The 25,135-nt window shown below is 47.6% G+C and overlaps 9 protein-coding genes across 9 annotated transcripts; 4 read left to right on the plus strand and 5 right to left on the minus strand.

The window, feature by feature from the left end:
- Positions 1-11: 11 nt before the first annotated feature.
- FOMMEDRAFT_165078 (TPR-like protein) lies at positions 12-3,427 on the minus strand (the record flags this gene model as incomplete). The annotated part of the gene is made up of 2 exons (XM_007262410.1): positions 12-2,132; positions 2,189-3,427. The coding sequence occupies 2 exons, from the start codon at positions 3,425-3,427 to the stop codon at positions 12-14; spliced, it is 3,360 nt and encodes a 1,119-aa protein (XP_007262472.1).
- A 462-nt stretch (positions 3,428-3,889) lies between these two features.
- On the minus strand, positions 3,890-5,207 carry FOMMEDRAFT_144366 (uncharacterized protein). Its single transcript, XM_007262411.1, has 7 exons — positions 5,159-5,207; positions 5,002-5,103; positions 4,862-4,941; positions 4,779-4,811; positions 4,528-4,658; positions 4,457-4,468; positions 3,890-4,404 (listed from the first exon to the last, which is right to left on the minus strand). The coding sequence occupies exons 1-7, from the start codon at positions 5,177-5,179 to the stop codon at positions 3,974-3,976; spliced, it is 810 nt and encodes a 269-aa protein (XP_007262473.1). The 5' UTR covers positions 5,180-5,207; the 3' UTR covers positions 3,890-3,973.
- A 233-nt stretch (positions 5,208-5,440) lies between these two features.
- Positions 5,441-9,181, plus strand: FOMMEDRAFT_131253 (DUF221-domain-containing protein; the record flags this gene model as incomplete). The annotated part of the gene is made up of 13 exons (XM_007262412.1): positions 5,441-5,510; positions 5,563-5,694; positions 5,754-5,866; positions 5,938-6,024; positions 6,079-6,825; positions 6,893-7,235; positions 7,289-7,490; positions 7,546-7,667; positions 7,717-7,890; positions 7,944-8,250; positions 8,306-8,381; positions 8,441-8,481; positions 8,536-9,181. 13 exons carry the CDS (start codon positions 5,441-5,443, stop codon positions 9,179-9,181), a joined length of 3,060 nt encoding a protein of 1,019 aa, XP_007262474.1.
- Positions 9,182-9,321: 140 nt separating this feature from the next.
- On the minus strand, positions 9,322-10,911 carry FOMMEDRAFT_25558 (release factor; the record flags this gene model as incomplete). Its single annotated transcript, XM_007262413.1, has 7 exons — positions 9,322-9,465; positions 9,535-9,681; positions 9,749-9,838; positions 9,903-10,010; positions 10,070-10,510; positions 10,573-10,677; positions 10,732-10,911. 7 exons carry the CDS (start codon positions 10,909-10,911, stop codon positions 9,322-9,324), a joined length of 1,215 nt encoding a protein of 404 aa, XP_007262475.1.
- A 219-nt stretch (positions 10,912-11,130) lies between these two features.
- On the plus strand, positions 11,131-14,779 carry FOMMEDRAFT_101954 (uncharacterized protein; the record flags this gene model as incomplete). Its single annotated transcript, XM_007262414.1, has 13 exons — positions 11,131-11,280; positions 11,354-11,394; positions 11,455-11,604; positions 11,664-11,860; positions 11,973-12,061; positions 12,111-12,477; positions 12,529-12,605; positions 12,658-13,208; positions 13,263-13,314; positions 13,372-13,804; positions 13,859-14,471; positions 14,528-14,622; positions 14,675-14,779. Coding segments are annotated over exons 1-13 (2,802 nt in total), but the record flags the coding sequence as incomplete, so codon positions are not given.
- Positions 14,780-15,938: 1,159 nt separating this feature from the next.
- Positions 15,939-18,716, plus strand: FOMMEDRAFT_165082 (uncharacterized protein; the record flags this gene model as incomplete). Its single annotated transcript, XM_007262415.1, has 11 exons — positions 15,939-16,074; positions 16,125-16,249; positions 16,322-16,457; positions 16,548-16,648; positions 16,744-16,868; positions 16,937-17,004; positions 17,056-17,207; positions 17,284-17,594; positions 17,657-17,808; positions 17,868-18,333; positions 18,392-18,716. The coding sequence occupies 11 exons, from the start codon at positions 15,939-15,941 to the stop codon at positions 18,714-18,716; spliced, it is 2,097 nt and encodes a 698-aa protein (XP_007262477.1).
- Positions 18,717-18,924: 208 nt separating this feature from the next.
- On the minus strand, positions 18,925-21,458 carry FOMMEDRAFT_165083 (ARM repeat-containing protein; the record flags this gene model as incomplete). The annotated part of the gene is made up of 8 exons (XM_007262416.1): positions 18,925-19,395; positions 19,466-19,803; positions 19,860-19,960; positions 20,014-20,098; positions 20,149-20,280; positions 20,342-20,682; positions 20,735-21,054; positions 21,119-21,458. 8 exons carry the CDS (start codon positions 21,456-21,458, stop codon positions 18,977-18,979), a joined length of 2,076 nt encoding a protein of 691 aa, XP_007262478.1. The 3' UTR covers positions 18,925-18,976.
- A 156-nt stretch (positions 21,459-21,614) lies between these two features.
- FOMMEDRAFT_116978 (3-hydroxyanthranilic acid dioxygenase) lies at positions 21,615-22,438 on the minus strand (the record flags this gene model as incomplete). Its single annotated transcript, XM_007262417.1, has 4 exons — positions 21,615-21,890; positions 21,953-22,033; positions 22,093-22,195; positions 22,274-22,438. 4 exons carry the CDS (start codon positions 22,436-22,438, stop codon positions 21,715-21,717), a joined length of 525 nt encoding a protein of 174 aa, XP_007262479.1. The 3' UTR covers positions 21,615-21,714.
- A 277-nt stretch (positions 22,439-22,715) lies between these two features.
- FOMMEDRAFT_151391 (BING4CT-domain-containing protein) lies at positions 22,716-25,005 on the plus strand (the record flags this gene model as incomplete). The annotated part of the gene is made up of 5 exons (XM_007262418.1): positions 22,716-23,332; positions 23,394-23,940; positions 24,015-24,284; positions 24,360-24,688; positions 24,753-25,005. The coding sequence occupies 5 exons, from the start codon at positions 22,716-22,718 to the stop codon at positions 25,003-25,005; spliced, it is 2,016 nt and encodes a 671-aa protein (XP_007262480.1).
- Positions 25,006-25,135: the final 130 nt, after the last annotated feature.

The raw sequence follows: 25,135 nt of genomic DNA on the forward strand, positions 1-25,135 counted from the left end.
TAAGTTATTTTTTAAGGTAAGGAATTGTGAAATGCCCTATGTGCATGGCAAGCAAAATGGATCCACGTGACACCCTGTAGTCGTTCTGTCACTGTGCTCCGAAGTGCCTTCTTGTTGAGGAGTCTTGTATAAGATGAAACATAGTGCCGGGTTTTGTTTAGAACGGCAAGTACTTCTTTTTCAGTTGACGCAAGAGATTTGGTGTCGGCAACAATGAGCATATTAGGATTGCTCTTGTTTCCCCTTGATCGGGCATTTATGAGAGCACCAAGGCTCGGAGTATATGATGACACGTAGTCATCCAATAGATACTTTACAGTGCCATCTGCATCTTTGAACGGTCCTGCCGCATGGAAAGGAAGAGAAGAAAGTACGGACGTAGGACACCACCAGATGCGCGATCCCTTGGGAATCCCGAGCTCTTCAAGTTTGTCGACAACTTTGCAGACCACCCTATCCCATAGCATCTTCATCGCTTCGAGGAGTTTCTTGTCGTATTCGGATGAACCAGCTTTATGAGAATTTCGCGCTTGCACCAGCTCGCCACACGACTCGATGCTATCCTTGGCGAACCCCGCATCTAATGGTACAAGGACAACCGGTAGATCCTCGCGGGAAAGAATAATGAGTGCGTCGCTTCGATGTTTGCAAACATTGATTACAATAACCGGGCCCTCCGAAGCGGCGTGCTGGACCACTTTAAACGGCGTAGCTGCGAGAAAACTCTCAAATTCTGGAATTTGTCGTATTTTCTTAGTGATCTCCTCCAGCTCATTAGAGAGCTTCCTCTTCAATTTCAAACTCGCTCCGAACGATTCTCGTTCCAATGACTCGCTTCCGGGCGTGCTTGAATTAGACTGCAACATAGTAGACAACGTTGCAAGGTTCTCTAGCTGCAAACTGACATTCCTGAACCTGCTGGCAAGTTCTCTATTTGCTTCTGCAAGGTGATCTAGAGGCGTCCTAAAACCACGCATCTGTGACCAGAGTAAACCCCTTCCTTGCTCAAGTATCTCTATAGCCTCTTCAAACCTATTTCCCTCTATAGCATAGGATACTGCATCCAACGTGAGCATCCCGTAATCCAAATCCCTACTAAGGAACTCATGCTGTGCATGAAGAGTGGGGCTGACGATGAGGGCACGCTGTAAGAGCAGTATTGCCACCCTGTAAGCTCTGCGTGTGGTATGGTGGGCATGCTCTCGGGCAAGGTCAGCCCATTGTTTGGCAGAATCAAGCCGGGTTATAATACTGGAGAACTCATGCTCGGAAGCACGGTCAAGGGATTGTATACACTCTTCAAAGTTGTCCATGAACCCAAACTTGTCGAACCGAGAGAGCAATGAATAAGCAAGGTTATTCAGAGACATGGAGCGACTGGGATGGCCTTCGGGGCGGAGCTGTAAGGCACTACGATGCAGCTTGATGGCCTCGTCGACGTCCTCAGTCCTTCCATGCTGCTCGAATCGGGTGTTGAGAGAAATCCCAAGGTTAGTCAAAGAAATAGGGCGACCGATATGGCCGTCGGGGCAAAGTTGCAGGGAAGCACGATTTAGACCAATGGCCTCATCGAGGTCTGCATTCTGTCTATGCTGATCGAATCGGGTCAAAAGGGAGATTGCAAGACTATTTAGAGACCCAGAGCGATCAGAATGACCGTCGGGTCGGAGTTGCAGGGCAACTCGATTTAGCTCGATAGCCTCATCGAGGTCTACAGTCTGTCCGTGCTGATCAAATCGGGATTTGAGAGAATTCGCTAGGTTGGTCAGGGAATTGGAGCGGGCATAATGACTGTCGGGGAGAAGTTGCACAGTGGCTCGATAATGCTTGATGGCCTCGTCAAGGTCCACGGTCCGCCCATGCTGGTGAAAGCGTTCGTTAAGGAAAGTCGCAAGATTACTCAGAGACCCGGAGCGATCAGGATGACCATCGGGACGAAGTTGCAGGGCAGCACGATTCAGCTCAATGGCCTCATCGAGATCATCAGCCTGTCCATACCGTTCGAATCGCAATCCAAGGGAAGTAGCAAGACTATCCAGGGACTTGGAGTGATCGGAATGTCTTTCGGGGCGAAGCTGCAGGGCAGCACGATTTAACTCGATGGCCTCGTCGAGGTCCGCGGTCTGTCCTCGCTGTTCAAATCGAGTTGCGAGGGAAGCCGCGAGGATATCCAGAGATGCAGAGTGACCGGGATGGCCATCGGGCGAAGTTGCAGGGCAGCGCGAAGATGCTCAATGGCCTCATCAAGGCTTGCAATCTGTCCATACTGTTCAAATCGACGTTGAAGTGAAATTGCAAGGTTGGTCAGATACTTGGAGCGAGAGGGATGATCGTTTGGGCAAAGTTCCAGGGTTGCACGATTCAGCTTGATAGCCTTATCGAGGTCTGCAATCTGTCCATGTTCGTCAAATCGCATTCCAAGGAAACTCGCGCAGTTATTCAGTAATATGAGACGCTCGGCATGATCGTCGGGGAGAAGTTGCAGGACAGCCTGCTGATGCTCAACGGCCTCATCGAGGTCCGCAGTCTGTCGGTGCTGGTCAAATCGAGTGACTAGGCAATGCGCAAGGTTAATCAAACATCTAGGACGGTCGGGATGGCCGTCGAGGCGAAGTAGTAGGGTAACACGGTTCAGTTTGATGGCCTCATCGAGGTCTGCAATCTGTCCATGCCGTTCAAATCGAGATTGAAGTAAGTTGGCAAGGTTAGCCAGCGACGCTGGACGATTGGGATGACCGTCGAGGCAAAGTTGCAAGGCAGCACGACGATGCTCGATGGCCTCGTCAAGGCCTACAGTCTGTCCGTGCCGTTCAAATCGAGTTTTGAGGGAAGCAGCAATGCTGTTCAGAGATGCAGCACGATCAGGATGATCGCCAGTGAAAAGCTGCAGAGCAGCACGATTTAACTCGATAGCCTCGTCGAGGTCCGCGGTCTGCCCCCGCTCTTCAAAACGAGTTTTGATGGAAATCGCAAGGTTATTCAGAGATGCAGAGTGATTAGGATTGCTATCGAGGCAAAGCTGCAGGTCAGCACGACGATGCTCGATGGCCTCTTCGAGGTCTTTAATCTGTCCAAGGTGCTCAAATCGAGTTTGCAGGGATTCTGCGAGCCCATTCAGAGCTAGGGACCGATCAAGATGGCCGTCAGGGCAGAGCGGTAAGCCGCTACGATAATACTCGATCGCTTCATCCAGGTACTCTAATTTCATGTTCTCCACAAATCGTGTCCTGAGCTGCCACCCAAGATAGATCAACGTTTTTCTACGACCCGGATGTCCTTCGGGACAGAGTTCAAGTACAGTACGACCATAGCAAATGCACGTGTCAATTTCTCTCCAATCCCTTGATTCCTCAAATTTGTTTAAGTGTTCATTAGCCAATTGCCAAAGTACACGACTGGTCAAACTAAGCTTCACATGGTCTTCCATGCTGGAATTGGATTGTGGCAATGCTTGTCAGTAACTCCAATACTCCTTGTTATCATATTTGTTCAGCAAGGGGTAAGAAAGTAGAACATGGAGGATGCATTACCTGAAATCGTCCTTTGTCCTCAAAGCCTGCTCATAGTCAGCTGTGTTAAGTTTAGTGCTAAGAGTTGGGGACCAGCACGGTAACCAACTGTGTCACTCAGACTCACTGTCAGAGACGCTCGCACGTGACATAGTCTACAGATTTCTAAATCCTATTCACTCATATACTTAATATTTGTGCTGGCGAGTTCCTTCGTCAATCAAAAACAAGATAAAAATAAAACGAAATCGCTCAAGAGACAAAGAATGGCAAACGGAGGGAAAAGCTACGGAAGACGCTGGCAATAGCAGAAAACGTAGAAGCTAATGACCCCACTGGATACGAAAGCAATTTCCTCTTTGACTGTTTCTAAAAGCAAATAATCGATTGGACAGTACACAACTTGTTATAATATGTTTTGCACAAAACGTTTCCTCCGATATAGTAAAACCAAGATAGAAAATTCAATCCTCAATAACGATAACTTCCCCAGTTCTCTCCGGGCTAATCCGCCTTCGCCTCGAAGCGTCCCCCTCAGCATTGGTGGAATCATCCAAATCTCGTTTACGCTTCGTTCCTTGTCCAGTTCGCGTGCGTGCCCCGCCTCTTCCGGAATCACGACTAGTAGTCAAGCCATCATCCATTTCACTAATGTCGATTACACCACCGTTGGTGAGTGGTTGAGAGTTCTGAGGTGCACGACGTGCGCGTCCCGTTCGGCCGTTTTCGACGCTCACAGAAGATGTAGCTGTTGGTTCGGCTCGTGCCTTACCTTTAGCACGGGAAGGTGGGCTCGATGGTTCTGCGGGCTTTTGTGCATATAGACGCGTCCATTCTCGTGCTGTACTGTCGTGCTTTGATCGGCTCCGAACATATTGAGATGCAATTGCGGGTACTGCACAATTACTTATTAGAATCATAACGTTGTAAATGCGATCGCTACTGACCGAGAGGGTCCTCTAATAATTCAGAATAGAGGTCAGAGCATTCTTGCAACCGAATAGGAGAATAAACGTACTTGGATTGGGATCCGTCAAGAGAGAGGATAACGAAAGAAGGACTTTGTAGAGGGATAGAGCAGGAGACCAATTCTGCTTCAATATATCAATACATATGTTTCCTCTATCAGATACATTCATGTGGTATATTCTGGAGAGGCATGGTATAAGGACAGTCAGAATCAAGGTCAAAGCTGATCGTTGCAGTCAGTCCGTGGGCGGAACCACGTTGTGCAGGCCTGTGAGAATGCAGTGACCCATCAGAACTTACCTAGTGGTGAAGGTGAATTTTGGTGCTGAAAAGCTAAAGAAAGTTGTAAGTAAACAATAAGTGTAACACACTACTTTGCTCACGGGTAATCTTGTGCTAGCTCAACTTTGAGATTGAAAACACCACCTTCATAGGGGCTGCCTTCTGGCCCGGGTATAGAAGCCTAGCGGAGAACCAGGTGAATATTATGAGGGAAAGAGCACTAAAAGGTGTGAATACAGACCTTCCATACGAACATGTTATTTTCCTCAGGTTCCAAGGTCATGTCTCCCAAATCTTCCTTGCCTAAATCCTTGATTTCGCGGTTTATTCGTTTCATTGTCATCTGGGTTATGTCACTGAGCATGATATTACAGATATGAGAAGCAGTACCAACACACAGTATTAGCAGGAGGAGGCATCTTGAAGGTCAGGTATGTACACAGGCTCAATGGTTAGTGACAAAGGGAGTGCAGGACCAGTCGCGTCGCGTGCAAAGCCACTCCAGCAGGTCATCCTTGCCATGGATTGCTTCTCACGATCACGCGCCACCGGCCGCCACGACCCGACGCTGCACACGGGACATACGGAACGCAACGCTGCCTCCAACAGCGTGCTCAACGAGTTTCACGTCCGCAAAGCAATAATATGCTTGGACACCTCCATATTTACTACACAGCACGATGATCAACCTCATGGACCTGTTTCTCGACGATCCAGATACTCCCGCTCCTCCAGGCTCTCCGCCAACTCGTATGCATAATTCTTGTTTCGCAACTGTTCCTCTCTCAATAGTGGCGCATAGGCACCTTTGAAGGACCATGGTTCAGGACTCAACTCGTGTTATCACTCACAATCGGAATCGTTTCCTTCTTTCTTTTCTCCTATTCGAGGACCCGATGGCCTTTGCTGTTTGCTCCGAGGACGAAACTCAAAGGTATGACTTCACATAATTTCTAAATTTGGACTTGTTTTTTTTGACTTCAGTCGCCCTAGGTTTCTCTCCTCATGAAGCTCATGCTCACTCAGCCTTCTTTGGGTGGATACTTCCCACCATTAAGACCTCCGAGATCACAATTCTTCAGATAGTAGGCTTGGATGCGGCTGTGGTGAGCTGCTCCGCTCGAACTTACCAGCATGACTTGATCTTTGCTGACTCTTATGCCATTTCTACTCTTAGCTCTTGAATTTCTTCAAGATGTCATTCTATCTCTTCACGGTTATGTCCTTACTTGCGATTGCGATCTTAATGCCCATAAATTACAAGGTAAAAGTTATTCAATACGCAGGTTCCAGCGACTTTCCTAAAACATTTGTGCAGAATAATATTGGCATGCCCACTGACGAGGATGGCGACCCAGATTGGTATACTGCTTTGGATGATGACCCACCAAAGAAGCCCCCGTCACAAGGGTCAGGAAGAGACTGGATGGATCTCTTGAACGATGCCAACTCTTACCTCTCCGTTCATCTGTTATTCACCTACATCTTCACCTTCCTCGCACTTCGATTTATCCACAAGAATTACGCCAGATTCATCCGGGCACGACAGCTGTTTTCGCTTGAGCTAGTCCACTCTATCGCTGCACGTACGGTGATGGTCTCCGATCTCCCTAATCACTTGCGTGGAGAACGGGCACTCGCGGTCTATTTTGAAAATATGGATCTGACCGTCGAGAGTGTCAGCCTATGTAGAGAAGTATCCACTCTCAAGGAGCTGATTGATCGCAGAACGGACGCTTTGTTGAAATTGGAGAAGGCTTGGACGGATTACCTCGGAAATCCAAGCAATGTAGACGTATACGACCCATCAAATAGTGCGGTTCCGCCTCTAATCGACATTGAAGAAGGGCGGTCGTCTTCCCCTAATCGGACTGCTCCGTTAGTTGTTCCTCATCGCAAGAGGCCTACAATTAGACCCAGCTGGTTCAGACGCAAGGTGGACGCCCTGGAATATCTCGAGGCGCAATTCAAGGAGGCAAACCATGCAGTGGAGCAGAAGAGGAAAACGGGAAAATTTAAAGCGTCCCATACAGCATTCGTAACCTTCGAAAAAATGTCAAGTGCAGTAAGTTTTCAATTAAGTCCTGCCATGCATTCCATTTCACGATCATAAGCTAATAAATTTATTATAGCAAATCGCAGCGCAAGTCGCACATGCACCACAACCATTACAATGTACAACAGTCCTTGCTCCAGAGCCTCGCGACATCGTTTGGGATAACATGACGCATTCGACAAATGTGACCCGCGCACGCGAGCTGATTGTGTTAGGAATGATGATGTTAATATTCTTCTTCTGGGTGTTTCCTATCACCGCGCTTGCGAGTTTGTTGAGTTACGAGGAGATTAAGAAGACCATGCCATGGCTTGGCCGTTGGATTGATGCGAACGACCAATTGCGTGCTATCGTGCAAAATGTTCTGCCGTCTGTTGCGATGATCTCGTTGAACGCGCTGTTGCCCTTCCTTTTCGAAGGTGAGAGATGCCCGACATAATTATAGACTGATCTAACTATTTCGTTTCTGCAGCCCTTACCTATTTCCAAGGTTATCGCGCTAGGAGTTGGATCGAATACTCACTCTTGAAGAAATATTTCCTCTTCTTACTCGTTAACGTAGTCTTCATCTTCCTGCTTGCGAGTACATACTGGCAGTTGATTCGTGAACTTGCGGAGTCTCCCGCTAAAGTACCGGAGAGGATAGCGCAAGCTCTGCACCAGGGTCGTGCTAGGTAAGATAATACAACAATACCAAGATATTGAATTATTCACTGACTTTCTCAATAGATATTTCTTCCTTTCCTATGTCCTCCTCCAGAGCTTGGGCATTATGCCTTTACAACTCCTCAACCTTGGAATTATAATACCTCGCATTATTCTTCGTGCATTCGTGACTCGAACACCACGAGGTACGTCCATCTACTGTTGTGGACTTTGCATATTTCTAATGCACAGTAGATTATGCCGAGTTGAATGCACCACCGATGATCAACTACGGAGTTGTCTATCCACAGGCTATCCTCGTTTTTGTGGTGACGATGCTCTACAGCGTGATCCAGCCCACCATTCTTATATTCGGAGCTCTGTACTTTGGAATCGGGTATTTGGTGTACAAGTACAAGCTCTTATTTGGTATGTTCATCCCGATGAAAGTACGTATGACAAAAGGTTCTAATTTCGCTTAGTCTTCTATAAACCATACGAGTCTCAAGGACAAGCCTGGCCCATCACATTTACTCGTCTCATCTGGGGCATATTCATTTTCCAAATCTTCATGACGGGACTCTTCCTTCTCAAAAAAGGATATGTCTTATCTTTCTTCATGGCTCTCTTGATGCTCGCGACTTTCGTTTGGTCGTTATACACTTGGAAATTATTCAAACCTCTGAGCAAGAGTGTCAATTTGAGCTCTGTGTTTGAGGTGCAGCGAGGTGAAGAATCGGCGGAAATTCTTAGGATGAGGGCTGGGCATCCTGTTACTTGGTCCCAGAGGTAATCGTACCTTGCAATTGCACGCGCTTAAAGTTTCTGACGAAGCTTTATATAGCAACCTGAATAGGAGGAGGTATGCCCAGAATGACGAGACGCTCTATGTCGCACCGGAAGATGAGCGGACGGACTATGTATGACTTCCTTTTGTTCCATCTCAGTAGGCCAGCACTCATGTCAATTTTCATTCTAGTCACAACCTCCCATGGCAAATTGGTACAATGGGGTATTAAAGTATGTACTACTAATCTTCCGAGCATCAGTTTCATCGACTAATCAAGGGTATAGTACCGGAAAACGTCGATACGGACACCCGGCTCTCAACGGCGTCCTTCCGCAGCCATGGCTACCCTTAAAGAAGGGGCAGACACTTGTCAACAGAGAAGCTCCAAGCTTAACACGGAATGATAGCGAAGCAGTTGTCCTCACTCTGCGGAAGCGATACGGCAGCATACGCAAAGGTGGACGTAGGAGGACGATAAGTGCATCCTTCTTACAGGAACAAGATGCTGGAGGTCGGGAACGAGCAGGATATTCAGACGCCGATTCAACTCTAGGTAACCCATGGACTGATTATCAAAGGGACGAGCAGAATGGTCAGGATGCTCGAAGGGTGAGCCATCGGTTGAGCTTTGACAACGCGACGGGAGTCATTGTCCTGCCCGAGGACGCGCATTGGCTAATGGAGGATGCAGATACTGATTCAGAAGAGGAAGATTATGGGAATGACAGCACACCGAGCAATGCCTCCGTACACGAAAATGGTTCGTCAGTATCGACTGCATTGGATGCTGCTGGGCCGTCAACAGCAGCAGCAGCGACCGCAACCCCTACTGCTACTGTAGTCACGCCTTCTAAACAAAGGCATGGTACATATTTCCATCATCCGGAGAAGCGTAGGAAGACTATTCCTGGAGAGTTCCCAGGATCTTAGTGTTCTATGGTAAATTGGGATTTCAGATATTAGACATTCGTTATGTACAATATGGTTGGATTATCTGTTCATTTTTATGCATGTCACTTTTTTAATGATATACCCCTCCTTCAGCGAAAAATTCTTATATATGACTACTATCACTCATTCTCAAGTACGTCTTCGACGAGACTCTGATAGTAATCGGCCTGTAAAGCGTCTAGAATGGTTTGCAACCCTTCACCGTCAAGAACTGAGACCAAGTTCTTAAGTGTCAACCCTATTCGATGGTCAGTCACTCTGTCCTATAAATATCAAAGACATCAGTTTCAGCAAAATGGCAGGCGGACATGTAAAGAGGACAAAAAAAGTACCTGAGCAAAGTTGTATGTTCGAATCTTTTCACTACGGTCAGCACTTCGTACGAGTTGGCGTCTGGTATCCCTTCGCTCGGCAATTTCCGCCTGTAGTTTTCGGTCTAGTAGGCGTGCTCGGAGTACTTGGAAAGCACGGGATTTGTTCTTCGTAAAATTGTGTTAGGAGTATATTTGTAACGGGGCGTGGAATGCAAAGGTGAAGACAACGTACCATATGTTGACTCCTTTCGTCCTGCATAGACACTGTTATCCCGGTTGGGATATGGGTGAGTCGGACAGCTGACTCGGTTTTGTTGACATGCTGCAATTCCATGATAAAGTCGTTAGTGCTTTCTTGTTCCATGATGCAAGCCTGGCATACAGACCTGTCCACCAGCACCTCGAGCCCGCATAACCTCAATTTTGATGTCTTTCTGGTCAAAGAGGTCTCCAGCGACTTGTGAGTCCGACGTTTCATCCGAAGTCGGTAAAACCTGTCCATGAAATTATTAATATGAACTCAAACATATAGTGAGAAAGGCTCTGAACGTACGATAACCTGCACAGTACTGGTATGCACTCTCCCAGCAGCCTCAGTCTTCGGCACCCGCTGCACTCTATGTACACCGCTTTCCCAGCGCAAACAATCATACGCCCCTTCTCCATCAACTTCCAAAATCGCATTCTTCATCCCACCTCCCTCCCTATCCTCTTGTGCAACAATTTTAGACGACCATCCACGTAAATTAGCAAAACGCGAATACATTCTCAAAAGGTCTGCCAGGAAGAGTGACGACTCTGAACCGCCTACACCTGGTTTTATTTCTAGTAGTGCTGACATGTCCGATGTTTGTGAGTGGGGTATGAGAAGTGCAGGGAATTTGTCGTGAAGAAAGTCGTTGTATTTTTTCAGGAGGGCTTCGTATTCTTCTTCGGCGAGTTCACGAATGGTTGGGTCGTCGTCTCGGAGGAGGGTCGCGGTTTCGACTAAGGACTACTAAACCATGATTAGTTGACTGATTCTCTGCTGAATTAGATGATGGACAGGTATCTCACATTCCTGGTTTCCTGCCATTTGGACCACGTCTCGTAGAATCCATCCAAGCTTTTCAGACGTCTATTTTGCTCAATGTCTAGAGAGGCTGGGTCCAGGGTATTTATCTATCGAATACGTCTAAGTGAATGCAGGAAAGACATTAATGGTACTCCTCGTACCTTCGCTGCAAGCGAATTCCGTTCAGTAATGCGTTTTTCGACGATAGCTAGTAATCGTGCATTGTCTTTATCCACTGCCTCGAGAGTAGAAAATAGACGCGATATTCGCGGTGTCCTGGGTATACTGAGATGTAATTGCCTTAGGCACGGCCGTCGAGGACGAAGCCATGCTGCTAACATGAATTGAATATGCTTGTCGGAAGCAGAGTGCTGGTCGCGTGTGCCTGGAGGTCGCGTCGCGTCTCTTGGTGCCAGACGACGACCACGACCTGCATGCCAGCATCAAACAATTCCCCTACAACTATCGGACCAACACAGCCCTTGCAAAGCCCAACTTCGCCTCCACTTAGCTATTTATCTGCTCGAAGACCCTCCGTACCTCAAAATATCTATACAACGCATGAAGACGGCAGTAATGCGACCATCCCGACAAGCTCCGGCCTCCGCAATGAGACGATCCATGAACCAGATTCACCGGAGGAGGATGGAAAGTTTAAGCAGGCCTTGCAGATTGATATGAAATCTATGGTTGGCGACTCTGTCGGTAATGTGAGCATTCAGTCATCCCGATGCCTAATGCGTATGGACCTAAGAGCAATTATAATATCTATGTTTGTGTTAGATGAGCATAAGCCCAACTAGTCGGGATATCGTTCTTGCTGCGTATGCTACGCTCTTATGCATCAGAGAACATGCTTGCTTACGATATAGCATACAATACAGGAGGAAAGGCTTGTTTATAATTGACCTCGAGGCACCTCTGGAAATACCCAGATTTCTACCACAAGGCGGTACCTGGGACGTGGCCGACGTCCAATGGAACCCAAATCCCAGTCATTCCGAATACATCGTATCAACCTCAAGTGAACGCATGTTGGTCTTCCTTACCGCATATTACCGAAAGCGTCTGAGGACTAAATAATGTCCGGCAGGTTGATTTGGAACCTTCTGCTGGTTGGGAAGACGTCTATAGAATTCATTCTCCAGTCACACTACAGGGCAATAACAGATATTAATTGGCACACCTTCGATCCTGATCTTGTGTGCAGTACTGGAATAGATTCGTGGATATGGGCTTGGGACATTAGATCCCCGCAAAAGCCTGCGTTCGGTGAGTCGTCTTTTGCAATTCATGACATTAGTTTCACAGTTTGTTCTTTCCTTAGGTTTGTCGGCTTTTAACGGTAAGAGTTCTCGACTCGAGCCTCCCGCAATGAGCTAATTCGAATATATGCGTTTAGCTGGAGGCACGCAAGTCAAGTGGAATCGCAAAGATGGCAACATACTCGCTTCATCTCACTTGGACGAAGTCCTTATATGGGACCGAAGGGTCAGCAACTCGTTACAATCTCTCGCTTTAATACTGAATATCCTTGCAGAAAGGATCAACTCCTGTGTCTCGCGTAAGGGCTCACGACGGCAAGATATATGGTATCGACTGGTCACATTCCCGTCGGAACGAGATCATAACTTGCTCACTCGACAAAACCATCAAGATCTGGGATACTACCAAACTGCAAACCGCCGATTGCGAACCGACCCGGGTCTTACAAACAAGTCGTCCTGTATGGCGTGCCAGGGATTTACCCTTCGGTAACGGCGTTCTCAGCCTTCCGCAACGAGGCGAATCTGTTTTGGAGATGTGGAACTACGATGATGATAGAGTTCCCGTCCATGTTTTTGAGGGACATACTGACGTCGTTAAGGAATACGTCTGGAGGACGCGATGTACTGGAAGCGCAAATGGTATCTTCTTCCATATTACTATCCTTTTACAAGATTGAGAATTGGCCGCAGATAAAGCTTTCCAATTGATTACCTGGTCCAAAGACAAGTCATTGCGCTTCTGGCCGATCGGCCGAGATATTATACAGGTATGTCAAATTATCATGCTCTTTTCTCGTTTTGCATCAACAACGAGTGCAGAAAGCTGGAACTGCGAACGAGACATCAGAGCGAAACCGCAAACCACTGGAAAGGGATGAATCGGTTTCCTTCCGCGAGCAGCCAATTGGTACCGGACCCCTGCCAGCCCTATCCGCTCCTACAGGATATCGCTCAATTCTGGCTGGCGTGCGAGCCTCACCTCTCACCACGCAGAACAACCCAGTTCTATTACCTCATCAAGGCTCCGCAGCTCGGGGTGTCCGACACGAAGCACTCAAAGAGAAAGAATGGCCATCGAATAATACAGCACAACGGGTCATGGCACCAAGTGCTGTAGAACGAAGGGACGGAACGATGAGCAAAGGAAACACGAAAGGAGTCAGACAGCGGATGGATACAGCAACATGGCTTTCGAGCTTCCGAGCGGAAAGCGTCGGGCCTTCTCGTTATAGCTCCGGATCTCCTCGACCACCTTCAATATCAAGACGTGATCTATCTCAATTGGAAATGAGCCGAGGGAGAAGCGCAAGTCGGAGTAGGACTGAAGACGGTCCGCGAGACTCTGAAAGCGCTGCTACGCTGCTGGACGAGTAAGTAGAATTTACGTTTGGATTGTGGCTCTGGTCTGACTTGGTGTCTCACAGGATTAACTCTGTTGTGAATAAATTCTCGCCCGCGAAGGTGAAATTAGAAAGGGTACGTTCCAATTCGTATTTAATATTTTCGGAGTCTAACTAACTCGTGGGCTTTCAGCACGGCTTGACAAAGCATCGTACTTGTACATTCGGTCTGCACGGTCCCTGGGGCGAATCGTCAACAGTGAACGTCTTCGTCCGCGTCACTTTCACCTTTCCAAAAGATTATCCATCCGCCAAACATCCTCGTGGTACACCAGCCGTAGAAATTGAACGAAGTCCATTGATATCAGTGAAGAGACGCGCTTATATGCAGCGGAGGCTTCGGGAGATACGAGAGACTCAAAGGCCTTGCCTAGAAGCTTGTCTGAGCTTTCTCCTGTTCGCTGACGGCGGGCGACGGAAAAAGCGAAATCTCGATTCTGGGACATCATCAGAAGAGGAAGTGCAACCTGAGGTCGAGAAGGACAAGGATTTTTCTTCCGCCCTGATTCGAGAAGACCAAAATCTCGCGGAGCCTAGGTCATCTCAAGGCGTCTTTGGCCCAAACGGTGAGCTTATATTTCCCCTTTTATTCGTTCTCATGGCCGACGAGGGTTGAACAGGTCAGCTCGTATGCATATTCCGATCTGTAATGCGCATCATCAAGGCTGTACCGCAAGACCTGGTACCAACTGCAACCATTCCTTCTCGAGAGCCGGACGGTGTTTCGCGACTGTTCAGGTCTCCACTCCAGCTTTCAGACGCGGTACGGAGATTGGCTGTAGCTGCTAACGATCATTCGTACGATTTCCTTGATTCAAGAGACCCAGAGGACATGGAGAATATCCTCCGCATAATGAATAACGTGCTGTCGTTCTCTCAACCAAGACCGAATACTCAGGAGTCGGCGAAGACATCAGATACATCCCAGAATAATTACTCTCTCTTACCGAAACGGTTAACCATCGTGTACGTCAAGGATAAGTCTCCAGTCGTTGGTGCACACCGAAGTTTAGCAGAAGACTACGTCTTCGAGGCAGATAGTCCGATTGAACTCTGTCAGCTGAACGCGGGGATAGCTCACCGTCACTGTCGCTATGATCATGAAAGAGTATTCAACGCTCTCGCGGCGTCCATTAAGGGTCTGGATTCGTTACACAAGTTGAATACAGCTTTCTCTGCCCCGACACCTAAGGATACTAGCTTACGATACACGAGTCTGATCATTGATATGCTGTGCGTTCTTTTTTCTTTTCGCTTCCCAGACTCGAGTTGAAAGCTTTTCGGAATAGCCATACCCGGCTGCTTGAGATGAAGGACGTACAGCTCTTGGCCATGTTCGCCGTTGTTGTGTTGCAGCTCGATACAGCGAAGTCTCGAACAAAAGGCAAGTGCCATGTTTTTGTATCTGTAGCATTCTTAATGACTCGCGAGGTTAGTGGATTCAGCGGAACGACCAACTGGCTCCGCTTTCTCAAATTCGACCGAAACCCAACCAACAGATTATTTCAATCATAAAACGCGAAGGAACACTCGAAAATTCTCACCTACATTTGTGTCTCGCTCTTCCAATTCCCCAGTCTCACCTGTGACGCCGACGATGGGTCAGAGCCTGGGATCCTCTTCGTCGTCCAGAGGGTCATGGTCAAATATCTTTAACGCTGGTACAGTTCGCCATTTAATTGGGACTTCTCAGGGGCAAGTCCGGAATAAGGTGTCCCCTGCAGAGTTAGTGATTATCTACTATTATATACATATGATCGTGATTTACAATACGTCCTATTCTATAGGAAAGTCTCCGTTGAAGCGTCTGGCGTCTCCTCACGCGGAAAGCGGGTCCTGTATGTTCGGAATGGCGACAGCAAATCCACACTGTCTACAATGCCGCGTTCCAGGCAAGTTTCTCCATTGTCTGTCTCAATCTGCCTATTAAAGTTAGATTATGATACTTGATCAGTTCACGAGAACAGTTGCTCTTCCATATCCACGCATATGGTGAAATGTTGCATGGTTGGCAGCTCACGCAGAAATGCGCTGAGTTGTATAAGGCCGTAAAGATACCTGACCCTTATTCACTTTGGGTAAACTCAACGGACTTCGGTATATCTTCAACTATTATTGCATGTTGTATATCGTCTAATATTTTCTCCAACTTCTTCAATAGGGGTGGTATCAGTATGCCAGAAGTGCTTCTCTGAACTCGAAAACAACAAATGCCCCAATTGCACTGTCAAGTCATACCCTTTGTGCATTATCTGTCGTTCACCCGTCAAAGGTATACTTCTTGTGCTAATATGTCTTACACACTACTAACGAATTTCCTCAGGTATATCTCATATCTGTATCGTATGCTGCCATACTGCCCACCTGAGGTGTTGGAGAACGCAGCAGTTTAGTTATTGTCCATCAGGATGTGGATGTGAATGCAACAATACTCAGGTCTATAGTCAGTAAAATTAGCTTTGCGACTAGTTCTTCGTGTTTGCTTTGTATATGCTTTGTCCATAGCATAGCGTTGATTCTTTTTTCTATCACATACAATGCTGTTTGTATGTAGTAGTAATGCCTCGTGTCGACACTAAAAATAGAGACAACGCGTGACGTGCGATGTGACTACGTACTGTGGAAGAGCGCGTCTATGAGTCTCTCCGCCCAAACTGCACCAAACCGAGGCGCCTGCTATCTCTCTTCTGCACTTCCACCATGGCAGACAGGTCCGGCTCAGCAGCTGCCTCGCGAAATGCACGTGCTAGAGCTGTTCTTGGCTCAGATTTCCATGAACGTCTCTCCAATGTTAAGGTTCTGCTTGTGGGTGCTGGCGGGATTGGCTGTGAGCTCCGTAAGTGCGCCATCAAGCTATTCCCCATACCATCACTAACACGCCTCTAGTAAAAAATGTCGTCTTAACGGGTTTCGGAAAAATTACCTTGCTGGACCTTGATACTATCGACCTGTCGAATTTAAACCGACAATTCCTCTTCCGCAAAAAGGACATTAAGCAGTCAAAAGCACTGGTTCGTCCCAATCACGCCAATTAATCAAAATTTGCCGTCTGACTTGGGACTTTTTGTCTGCTGTATGGAAAGGTTGCTGCACGTACCGCCCAAACTTTCAATCCAAATGTACGCATCACTCCCATACACGCAAATATCAAAGAACCGCAGTTTGATGTTGCGTGGTTCCGTGGATTTGATATCGTCCTCAACGCATTGGATAATCTCGGTGAGGTCCTAATCTCTTGAATTCATGCTCGTGCACTAATAATGTTCCTGTATTCTGTCGTATGCCACGCCTACCAAAACATCGACGCAGACGCACGAAGACATGTCAATAAACTATGCCTCGCTGCGGGCGTTCCACTAGTAGAATCCGGTACGGCCGGCTACTATGGTCAAGTACAGCCCATATTAAAAGTACGTGTCAACCCCTTCGTCGTTATGCTACTGTCGTGCTCCTTTAAACTATTTAAAAAGTTGCATGCTCATGGGATTTCTTGGTTTTCATTTAGGACCGATTCGAGTGCTTTGACTGTTTACCGAAACCTGTTCCAAAGACATTCCCCGTTTGCACCATTCGAAGTACACCAAGTCAACCAATCCATTGTATCGTGTGGGCTAAAAGCTACTTGCTACAGTGAGTCCCTTCAGTTTTCTTCGTCATTATTCTGTCCGGGTCGTGCTAATACTTTGGTCCGGTTCTAGGCAATTATTTGGAGAAGACGAATATGGCAGCGACGAACTCGACGATGCGGAAAGAGCAGGTGAAAATTGTAAGTTTAGTATTTGTTCCTTGCCTAACCTTAATTAATCTTGCGTTACAGCTGAGGAAATTGCAAACTTACGGAAAGAGGCGCAGGCATTCGCCCTTGTCCGGAAAGCACTTCGTACTAACTCTTCCCCTAATGGAACTGCATCGGATGGGCGAGATTACAGCGACAAACTGAAAGACCCAGCGCGTCTTGCTTTTGACAAGGCTGGTATATACTGATTTTAAAGAATGCCTGACACTGATACAACTTTTGGTTCATGCCTATCGTTTATTCCAATAGGTCTTCAATTCTGACGTCAGAAATCTCTTGAGCATGTCAGACATGTGGAAGACTCGAACGCCACCAGTACCTCTAGACTATGATGGCATAGCTGATGGCACATTCAGTCTAAGTGCTGGCTCATCAAGCGTCCCTAACGGGATATCTGAACCTAACGGTAGTGCTAACAATGCGTCACCGAAGCCAATGGTTAACGGAATCGCGAAGACATCCGATTCCACGCCAACTGCATCGTCATCGGCTCTGGCATCCTCGCTTAAGGACCAGAAGGAACTCACACTACAGGAAAGCTTGGTCCTGTTCGTTTCGAGGTAGGTTAACAACCTATTCCCGTTTGTGACATCTTCGAACGACCGATATTCATTCACTTTAGCACGCATCGTTTGGCTGCACGATTGCGAAATGGAGAAGATACGATTTCGTTTGACAAGGACGACGACGACACACTAGACTTCGTAACCGCTGCCTCAAACTTACGTTCAGCGGCTTATGGTATTCCGCGAAAAAGTCGCTGGGAAATCAAAGGTTCGTTCCTTATTTTAATTGTCGCAAGTCGATCTTGACAATTGCCACAACGTGGATAGAAATGGCAGGGAACATCATACCAGCTATCGCAACCACAAACGCAATAATCGCTGGTATCATCGTACTACAGGCAGTACAACTACTGCGAAAGAACTACAGCGGCCTGCGTAACGTACATCTTCAGCGTAAGGCCGAGGTACCTCTAAATGCCTGTACCGTCGGACTACCAGCACCAGGGTGCGGAGTTTGTCGCGATATATACGTTGACTTTCCCTGTGATCCTGAGCGCGTCACTCTGTCTGAAGCGGTCAATGGGCTTCTTGGTACTGGTGAAGGAGTCGATCCTGGAACAGGACTGCGGGACGTTTCCGTATACGAAGACAAACGATTACTCGCTGATCCGGACTTCGAAGACAATTTGGACCGATCACTTGCCAGCCTTGGCGTGACGCACGGGAAGTTCCTAACTATCGTTGACGAAGATGAGGAGTTAGGCACCATTGCAGCCTCCATATCCAGATTACCGTACGTATTAATGCTAATAGTCTGTTCTGTCAATTGTGTGTTAAACGGTCAGCTATAGACCCAATCATCCCATCGATGCACCCGCATACATCCTACCCTCCCCTCTCCCCATCCCACCAGAGGTGGTGAAACCACAACCAGCTCCTCCCACCTCCCCACCATCTACACCAGCACGCAAACGAGTATTAGAAGCAGAAGACCTCGCACACGGCGTTCCACCAGCGAAACGCGTAAAAGCAAACAGTAGCAACCTACAAGACGTAAACCTCTCAAGTCCCAGTAAGAAGCGTCGTTTCGAGGAGGATGGGTTATTGATGCTTGATGACCCCAACGAAAAACTCGAAGATGGGGACGCTCCACAACTCATTACTATAGATGATTGATTGGTTGATTGGTATGGTCTTGTTTTTGTTTAAAATACATATGTAATTTTCGGGGTTCGAGTGTAGATGCTGGACGCCTTATAATATTATTTGCTACGTATTGGACGACATTATCTTAATTCGACATTGAATTTTGCCTCCTTTCTATGCTACTTCCTCTAATGATTTTCTTTCTCTCGGTGTCATATTGTCTTAGGAGTTCTAAGCTCTTAAATAGGTTTTACGGATATTGTGGTAGGGAAATCGGTACAGCACTAGTCTCAGCTACCCAAAGCATCCAGAAGCACCTTCTTCCCCTTAACCTCACTCTCTCTTAACCTCTTCACATACCCCTCACCAAACCAGCTCTTCAAAGCGTCCTTCTCTCCCTTCCCTCCTTCCTCGTTAAGCCGTTCCACCAAAGCTGCAATAACGAACGTACCACCGCCAAGTCCCATCGCGCAGGTACGCTCCCTATCGACATCTTTCATCCACGCCGTGGCGAATTTTGCAGGTGAGAACACAGATTCAGGGACACGCGCTACAGTACGTGTGGAGTGCGAGAAATGGCCACCTTGTAAGAGGGTTTTGTAGACGCGAGATGAGTGTGGAACATCGATGACATGCTGTTTACTAGAGTCGGATGAGGGGTAAGGCTCATTTAGCAAGGCAATGAGTGATGCTGTCGCCTTCGCCTTATCTAAATGTGACACACGTCAGGAAACAACACGCTTAGTCCCAGATTCACGAAAAAAACGAAAATCACATACCACCCTCCGCATACAACATAACCTCCGTAACAAGCAGACTCCCACCCGGATCCCGAACCAACGTCTCCGCATTATTCCTTTCATCAAGTAACGCAATAAGTGAAGGGCTAGCAGCTTTAAGTATCTCCTCCCTTCGCACCGCCACGTCCTTTTTACTAGTCTTCGCTCGAATAGAATCCGTTTCTGCAAGTAAAGCACACTGTGCGGGTGTAAAGTGCCGAGTTACCCGGGGGACGAGAAGATAGAGTAGAGCTCGTCGACCTTGTGGGGAGTTGTACAAGTCCATAGCGCGTGAAGTTATCTCCGAAACCAACGATTTGGCTGTGAGTTTCGTGTCACTGATAGAACAAATCAATTAATTATAATGATCACAGAGAAGTTGGAACTATCTTACTCGATAACGTCCAACGCTGTGAACAGAACATTTTGTGCTTCTTCATCTTTGCATATTCGTTCAACGTGTGGTTTCAACACCTTCACAACTTGTTTTCGGTCCTGAATACTACTCAGTAAAACAGACCAACAGGGGCGGAGGATAAAAGGCATACCTTCGCTGTTCCCCATGCGATAAATTCTCGTACAACACGACTTCCATCTTTCGTGTGTACCATTTCAGCCAGCTGTTCTTGGCAACTGCATCATCCATCAGCACACAGCAGAATTACGATTGGTAAGACACTTACGCTTCAAAGATTTCTCGTCGAAGCTTTTCTTGAAGTGCCTCGTCATCAAGCTCATTTACCTGCAGAAGATACTCTAATAGAGCCCGATGGAAAATTGCATGCGATATTGCACCCTTATCCGGATTATTCATTCTGTAAACACAACATATCAGAATACCAATAAAAAAGTAGCGCATAACGCTGCTTCACATACATCAGTTCTAGGTTCTCCTTCACGGCCGCTAATATGCGTTTCCTTCGTTCAGTATCGGCACCCTCTAGCGCACCTGCTAGTCCTTTCTTCAGTACCGCTTTATCCTTCTCGTCCGCCGCTGCTCCCTTGGAAATTGCAGGAGAAAATAACGCGACCTCTTTTCCGTAAAAGTCATGCACGAGCAAAGAGCGCTCAAAGGCATTAGAATAAAGTTCGAACGCGTCTGCGAGAACGCTGGATGCCTCTCGGTGGAGCAATAAGCGGACGACGTGTCCCCGGAACTCAAGAAGTATAGAGGTACGATGCGATGGACATTGTCGAATAAGTTTCGTCACTAGGAACTGCCATAAATCATGTCAGGTAGAGCCTTTTAAAGCAGGGAATATGACTCACCTTCGAGTATTTATTCTGTACAAGATCCCGATACCGTCCCTTCAGCTCCGCAGCAACCTCGTCTCTTACTCTCTGCGACCCATACTTCACGAGCGTCTGCACCACCCGACTCGCATCATGCTTAAACACCACATCTTGAACTCGTCCTCGTACAACCTCCATAAGCGCCTCAATATCTTTCTGCCGCTCAGCGGGAGTTGCCTGTTTCCGACGCGCTCGCGCCCATAGAGGTTTTGCAGCAACGAGCACGTCTGCATGTTGCTTCGCCGCTTTTCGTTCTTGATGTACTGCTTTTTGGAGCTTGTGTGCCTCTCGTGAGCCTTCAAGAACAATTAAAAGCGTAAACTACGAAGCACCTTTGAAGTTAAGGAGGGTCAAACGCACTTTTACCGTCTTCACGCGAAGGTTTACTAGATGTATGGTCGACATCCATATCATCCTTATTCTCCTTCGCCTCCTCATCTGTATCTTCAAATTCTGCTTCACCTTCTTCCACGTCTTCAAAGTCACCTCCATCACTACCCGTCCCTGCCCATTCTTCTTCCTCATCCTCGTCCTCTTCCCCCTCCGACGATTCACTCTCTTCCTCTATTCGTGCATTGGTTACAGGTACTTTTCGCTGCACTCGTTTCTCGGCAATGGACTTGTCCAAATGAGCTTTCTTTTTAGCTGGACCAGGGTTTGTTGATGCGACGCGCTTTTTGGTGGATTTTGCTGCTGCCATGACTGCAGGGATGTAAAAGATGTTCACTAATTTCACGAGCAGATGACCAAAGTTTTTACTTCACAGGTATATTATGTAAGATGAGGATCGACGGTATGGGTCAAGGCGAAGGGATCGGTGATACCCGCGATCGACACACGTCCCTAATCTAATCCAATCCAAAATATATCCAGTATATTTCTCAGCAGTTACAACGACTGACTCATGCAATATAAATCCACATATTATAATCAATAATCAATAAGCGTTATCTCTCTCACTTCGGAACGGCGATTAACCCGCATTCCGGACACCTCCTGCGATTCTCGTCAGTCATCCAGGCCTGGATTATCGGTTTTAGTTGTGAGCCCAAGTCAGTGACGTGAAGCGCCTCTTCCCGGATTATAGTTGGTTTGTTATGAGCCCCAGAACGACAATACCAACGGAGACGATCTACCGAGGATAGCCAAATTATTCTACATGCTTCTAGAAGTAGGGGGAAGGGGAGCACGCACCGATGGCGTTATCAGGTCGCACACGCTCAATGACTAGACCTACGGTATTTGCGAAACGTACTGGATTGTGCGGTGTGTTTCCTAATAATATTCGTAGATAAGAGATGAATACTTGAACCGCAAAGGTACTTGAAGCATACCAGGTAGGAGAAACATTTCCCCCTCTTCAATATGAATATCCCGGACTTCGTCTCCGTCTACAACGCGCAGAAGCATTGGTCCCTTATGTTGATAAAACCATTCCTATAAACACACAAAAATATCATAAGTAAATCAATCATCGAAACAGTCCCCACAAGCACCCGAACACATAAGACATACCTCAGTCTCATTAACATGAAAGTCATTCCGCTCATTGGGACCACCGACCGCCATAACAACAAAGTCCTTCCCAGAATACAAACAAAAATTATTCACAGGGGGTTGTAATTTCTCCGCATTATCTGAGAGCCATTGCTTGAGCTTGAGGGGAGAGGGAAGCGGCATGGTGGTTTGTGAATGAGTAAGAATATTATTGCATTGTGCCGGATGCTGACGGAGCGGAATTTCTGCTGCCTGTGCCTCACTACCTGGCTGGGTATATGCACTCCCGAAACAGCACGTGATATTGCCGGACGATCGACGCGCAGATCATTTGATTCATTTCTATGCCTTGAATTTTTGGTCAACACGCTAAGAACCATTTTACTTCGTTCGCAGTGTCGGTAAGTAAAACTATTGTTAAATACGCGAAGACTTAATAACTCAAAGACAAAAAATAGCCATGGACTCACTCATAGCGAAGGCAGACGCGATGCGGCCTGTTGCGAAACGTCGAAAAACTGGCGACAAACCAGGCCCTTCCAAGTCCAAGCATGGTCGAACATCAGATGGATCTAAGAAAGCCAAAGAGTCCTCTCAGCCCGAGAAAGCGTCAGAAACTTTGATCTCCATCAAGTCCAAAACCTCTTTGCCGCGCTCACTTCGTCCTACCTCTCCTCCTCCAAAAGGCGTCAAGAAACATGCACATATAACAAACAAGTCTCTCCGACTAGAGCTTGACAGACGAGCCGAGCAAACCGCTAGGTCGCAAGCTCTCCGCGCAGATGTTGCGCTACTCACAGAAGCAGTCGGCGCAGATGCAGGTCGTGTCGAGGTTGAGGACGAGATGGAACGGACTTGGCGCGTTGGTCAGGCAGAGATTGTACGCGAGGTTGGTGTCGAAGCCGCGCGACAGCAAAAAGAATACAAGCTCGACGGTGGGCCGTATAGAGTCAGGTACACACGAAATGGTCGACATCTCGCCATTGTTGGGAAGCTCGGTCATGTCGCGTCATTTGACTGGCAAACCGGAACTATGCATGCGGAGTTGCAGCTCCGAGAAACATGTCGAGATATTACGTGCGTTCATTACCATTCAGCTCTTTCCTCATATTTAAATGAACTTACATATTATATAAAGGTACCTGCATGATCAATCTCACTTCGCCGTCGCACAAAAGAAATACGCTTTCATCTACGACCAAAACGGCGTCGAGCTGCACAAACTCAAAAACCACGTCGAGCCTACACGACTCGAATTCCTGCCTTACCACTGGCTCCTCGCGAGCGTTGGCAACTCAGGACATTTAAAATACCAAGATACCTCAACCGGCCAACTCGTTGCTTCACACCGAACAGGACTTGGATCTTGTCACACACTTGCGCAAAATCCACAGACAGCAGTGTTATACCTCGGTCATCAAAATGGACGTGTAACGCTTTGGACACCAAATCTTGCGCATCCTGCTGTATCTCTTCTTGCACATCGCGGAGGTATCACGGGTCTGTCTGTCGATCCGAGTGATAGTGGACGATACCTTGCGACTGCAGGAGTGGACGGTCTAGTAAAAGTATGGGACTCTCGTACATGGGGCGTTGTGCGTGAATGGACAACTCGTGGGGGTGGCGGCGAAGTCGAATGGAGTGCGAAGGGTACACTTGCAGTCGCTTCAGGCGGAACAGTAAACGTACGTATACCTTTCCCCCTATTCACCACTAAAAAACTCAAACTCAAGGTCACTCTCACTATGTCACCCTCTAGACATACAACCCTCCCCACAACCACACTCCAATCCCCTCCAACCCACGCGCCCCACCTCCTCTCTACCTCACACACCCCATCCCCTCTCGCCCACTCACATCTCTCCGCTTCTGTCCCTTCTCCGACGTCCTTACAATCGGACACGCCCGTGGACTCTCAAGCATCCTCATCCCAGGAAGCGGCGAACCCCACTTCGACTCCGGTGAAGCAGACCCATTCGAGAACAAGCACATGAGAAGAGAACGCGAAGTTCGCAACTTACTCGACAAGGTTCGCCTCCCTGTCCCTGCTCCCTTCTCCAGATTTTCTTTCCAGTTAGACTGACATTCTTTTCACTAACTTTAGATTGCTCCGGAGCTCATAACCTTCTCAGGCCCAGCCCCAGGTTCTCTCGCCCCTCCCTCCAAACTAACTCTTCCAGGTGGAGAAGGCCAAACACCCGACTTACCCTTCTCGCGCCTTCCTCGTATCGACAGACTCAAGGTTGCTGGCAAGTACGACCCAACAGAGGAAGTTGACACTTCGGACACTTCAGACGGAGATGATGATAGTCAGGAGGAGGGAGAAGGGGACGGTGTAAATGGGGAAGGCACGAAGAGCGCAGAGAAGACAAAGAAAGTCCTGAAGGAGCGCATAAAAAAGAAAATGCGAGGGAAGAACAAGAGTATGAAACGGTACGTCTCGCCCATGTTCTTAGTCAGATGCCCCCTGATTTTCTCTATCCACTTTACTACACAGATACCTACGCAAACACCGCAAAAATGTGATCGACCCACAAACCGTACGTCCTTCCGTTTCCTATCCGTCTATCCTTATCAAAAAAGGATACCACGAACTTACCGCCTCTTCATTGCCCATTTCACAGGTGGCCATCCGCGCCAAACTCGAAAAACAACGCGAAGAACGCCGTCGAGCACTCGCAACCTCGCGTGGAGGAGAAACAACGCGGAAGCCAAGTGTCCTTGATCGATTCCGTAGGGATACACGATGATTTCTACTTCGCATTTTGTTACTGAGTAGTGCATGCATTTTGTATCTCGTCTGCATACTTCATCTCTTTCAATGATATCTGCTAAATTTTGCCATGAGCGATGAAGACTTTGCGACGAGACATTCAAGCA

The sequence above is a fragment of the Fomitiporia mediterranea genome (assembly GCF_000271605.1).
Source record: "Fomitiporia mediterranea MF3/22 unplaced genomic scaffold FOMMEscaffold_1, whole genome shotgun sequence".
Taxonomy (NCBI): Eukaryota; Fungi; Basidiomycota; class Agaricomycetes; order Hymenochaetales; family Hymenochaetaceae; genus Fomitiporia; species Fomitiporia mediterranea.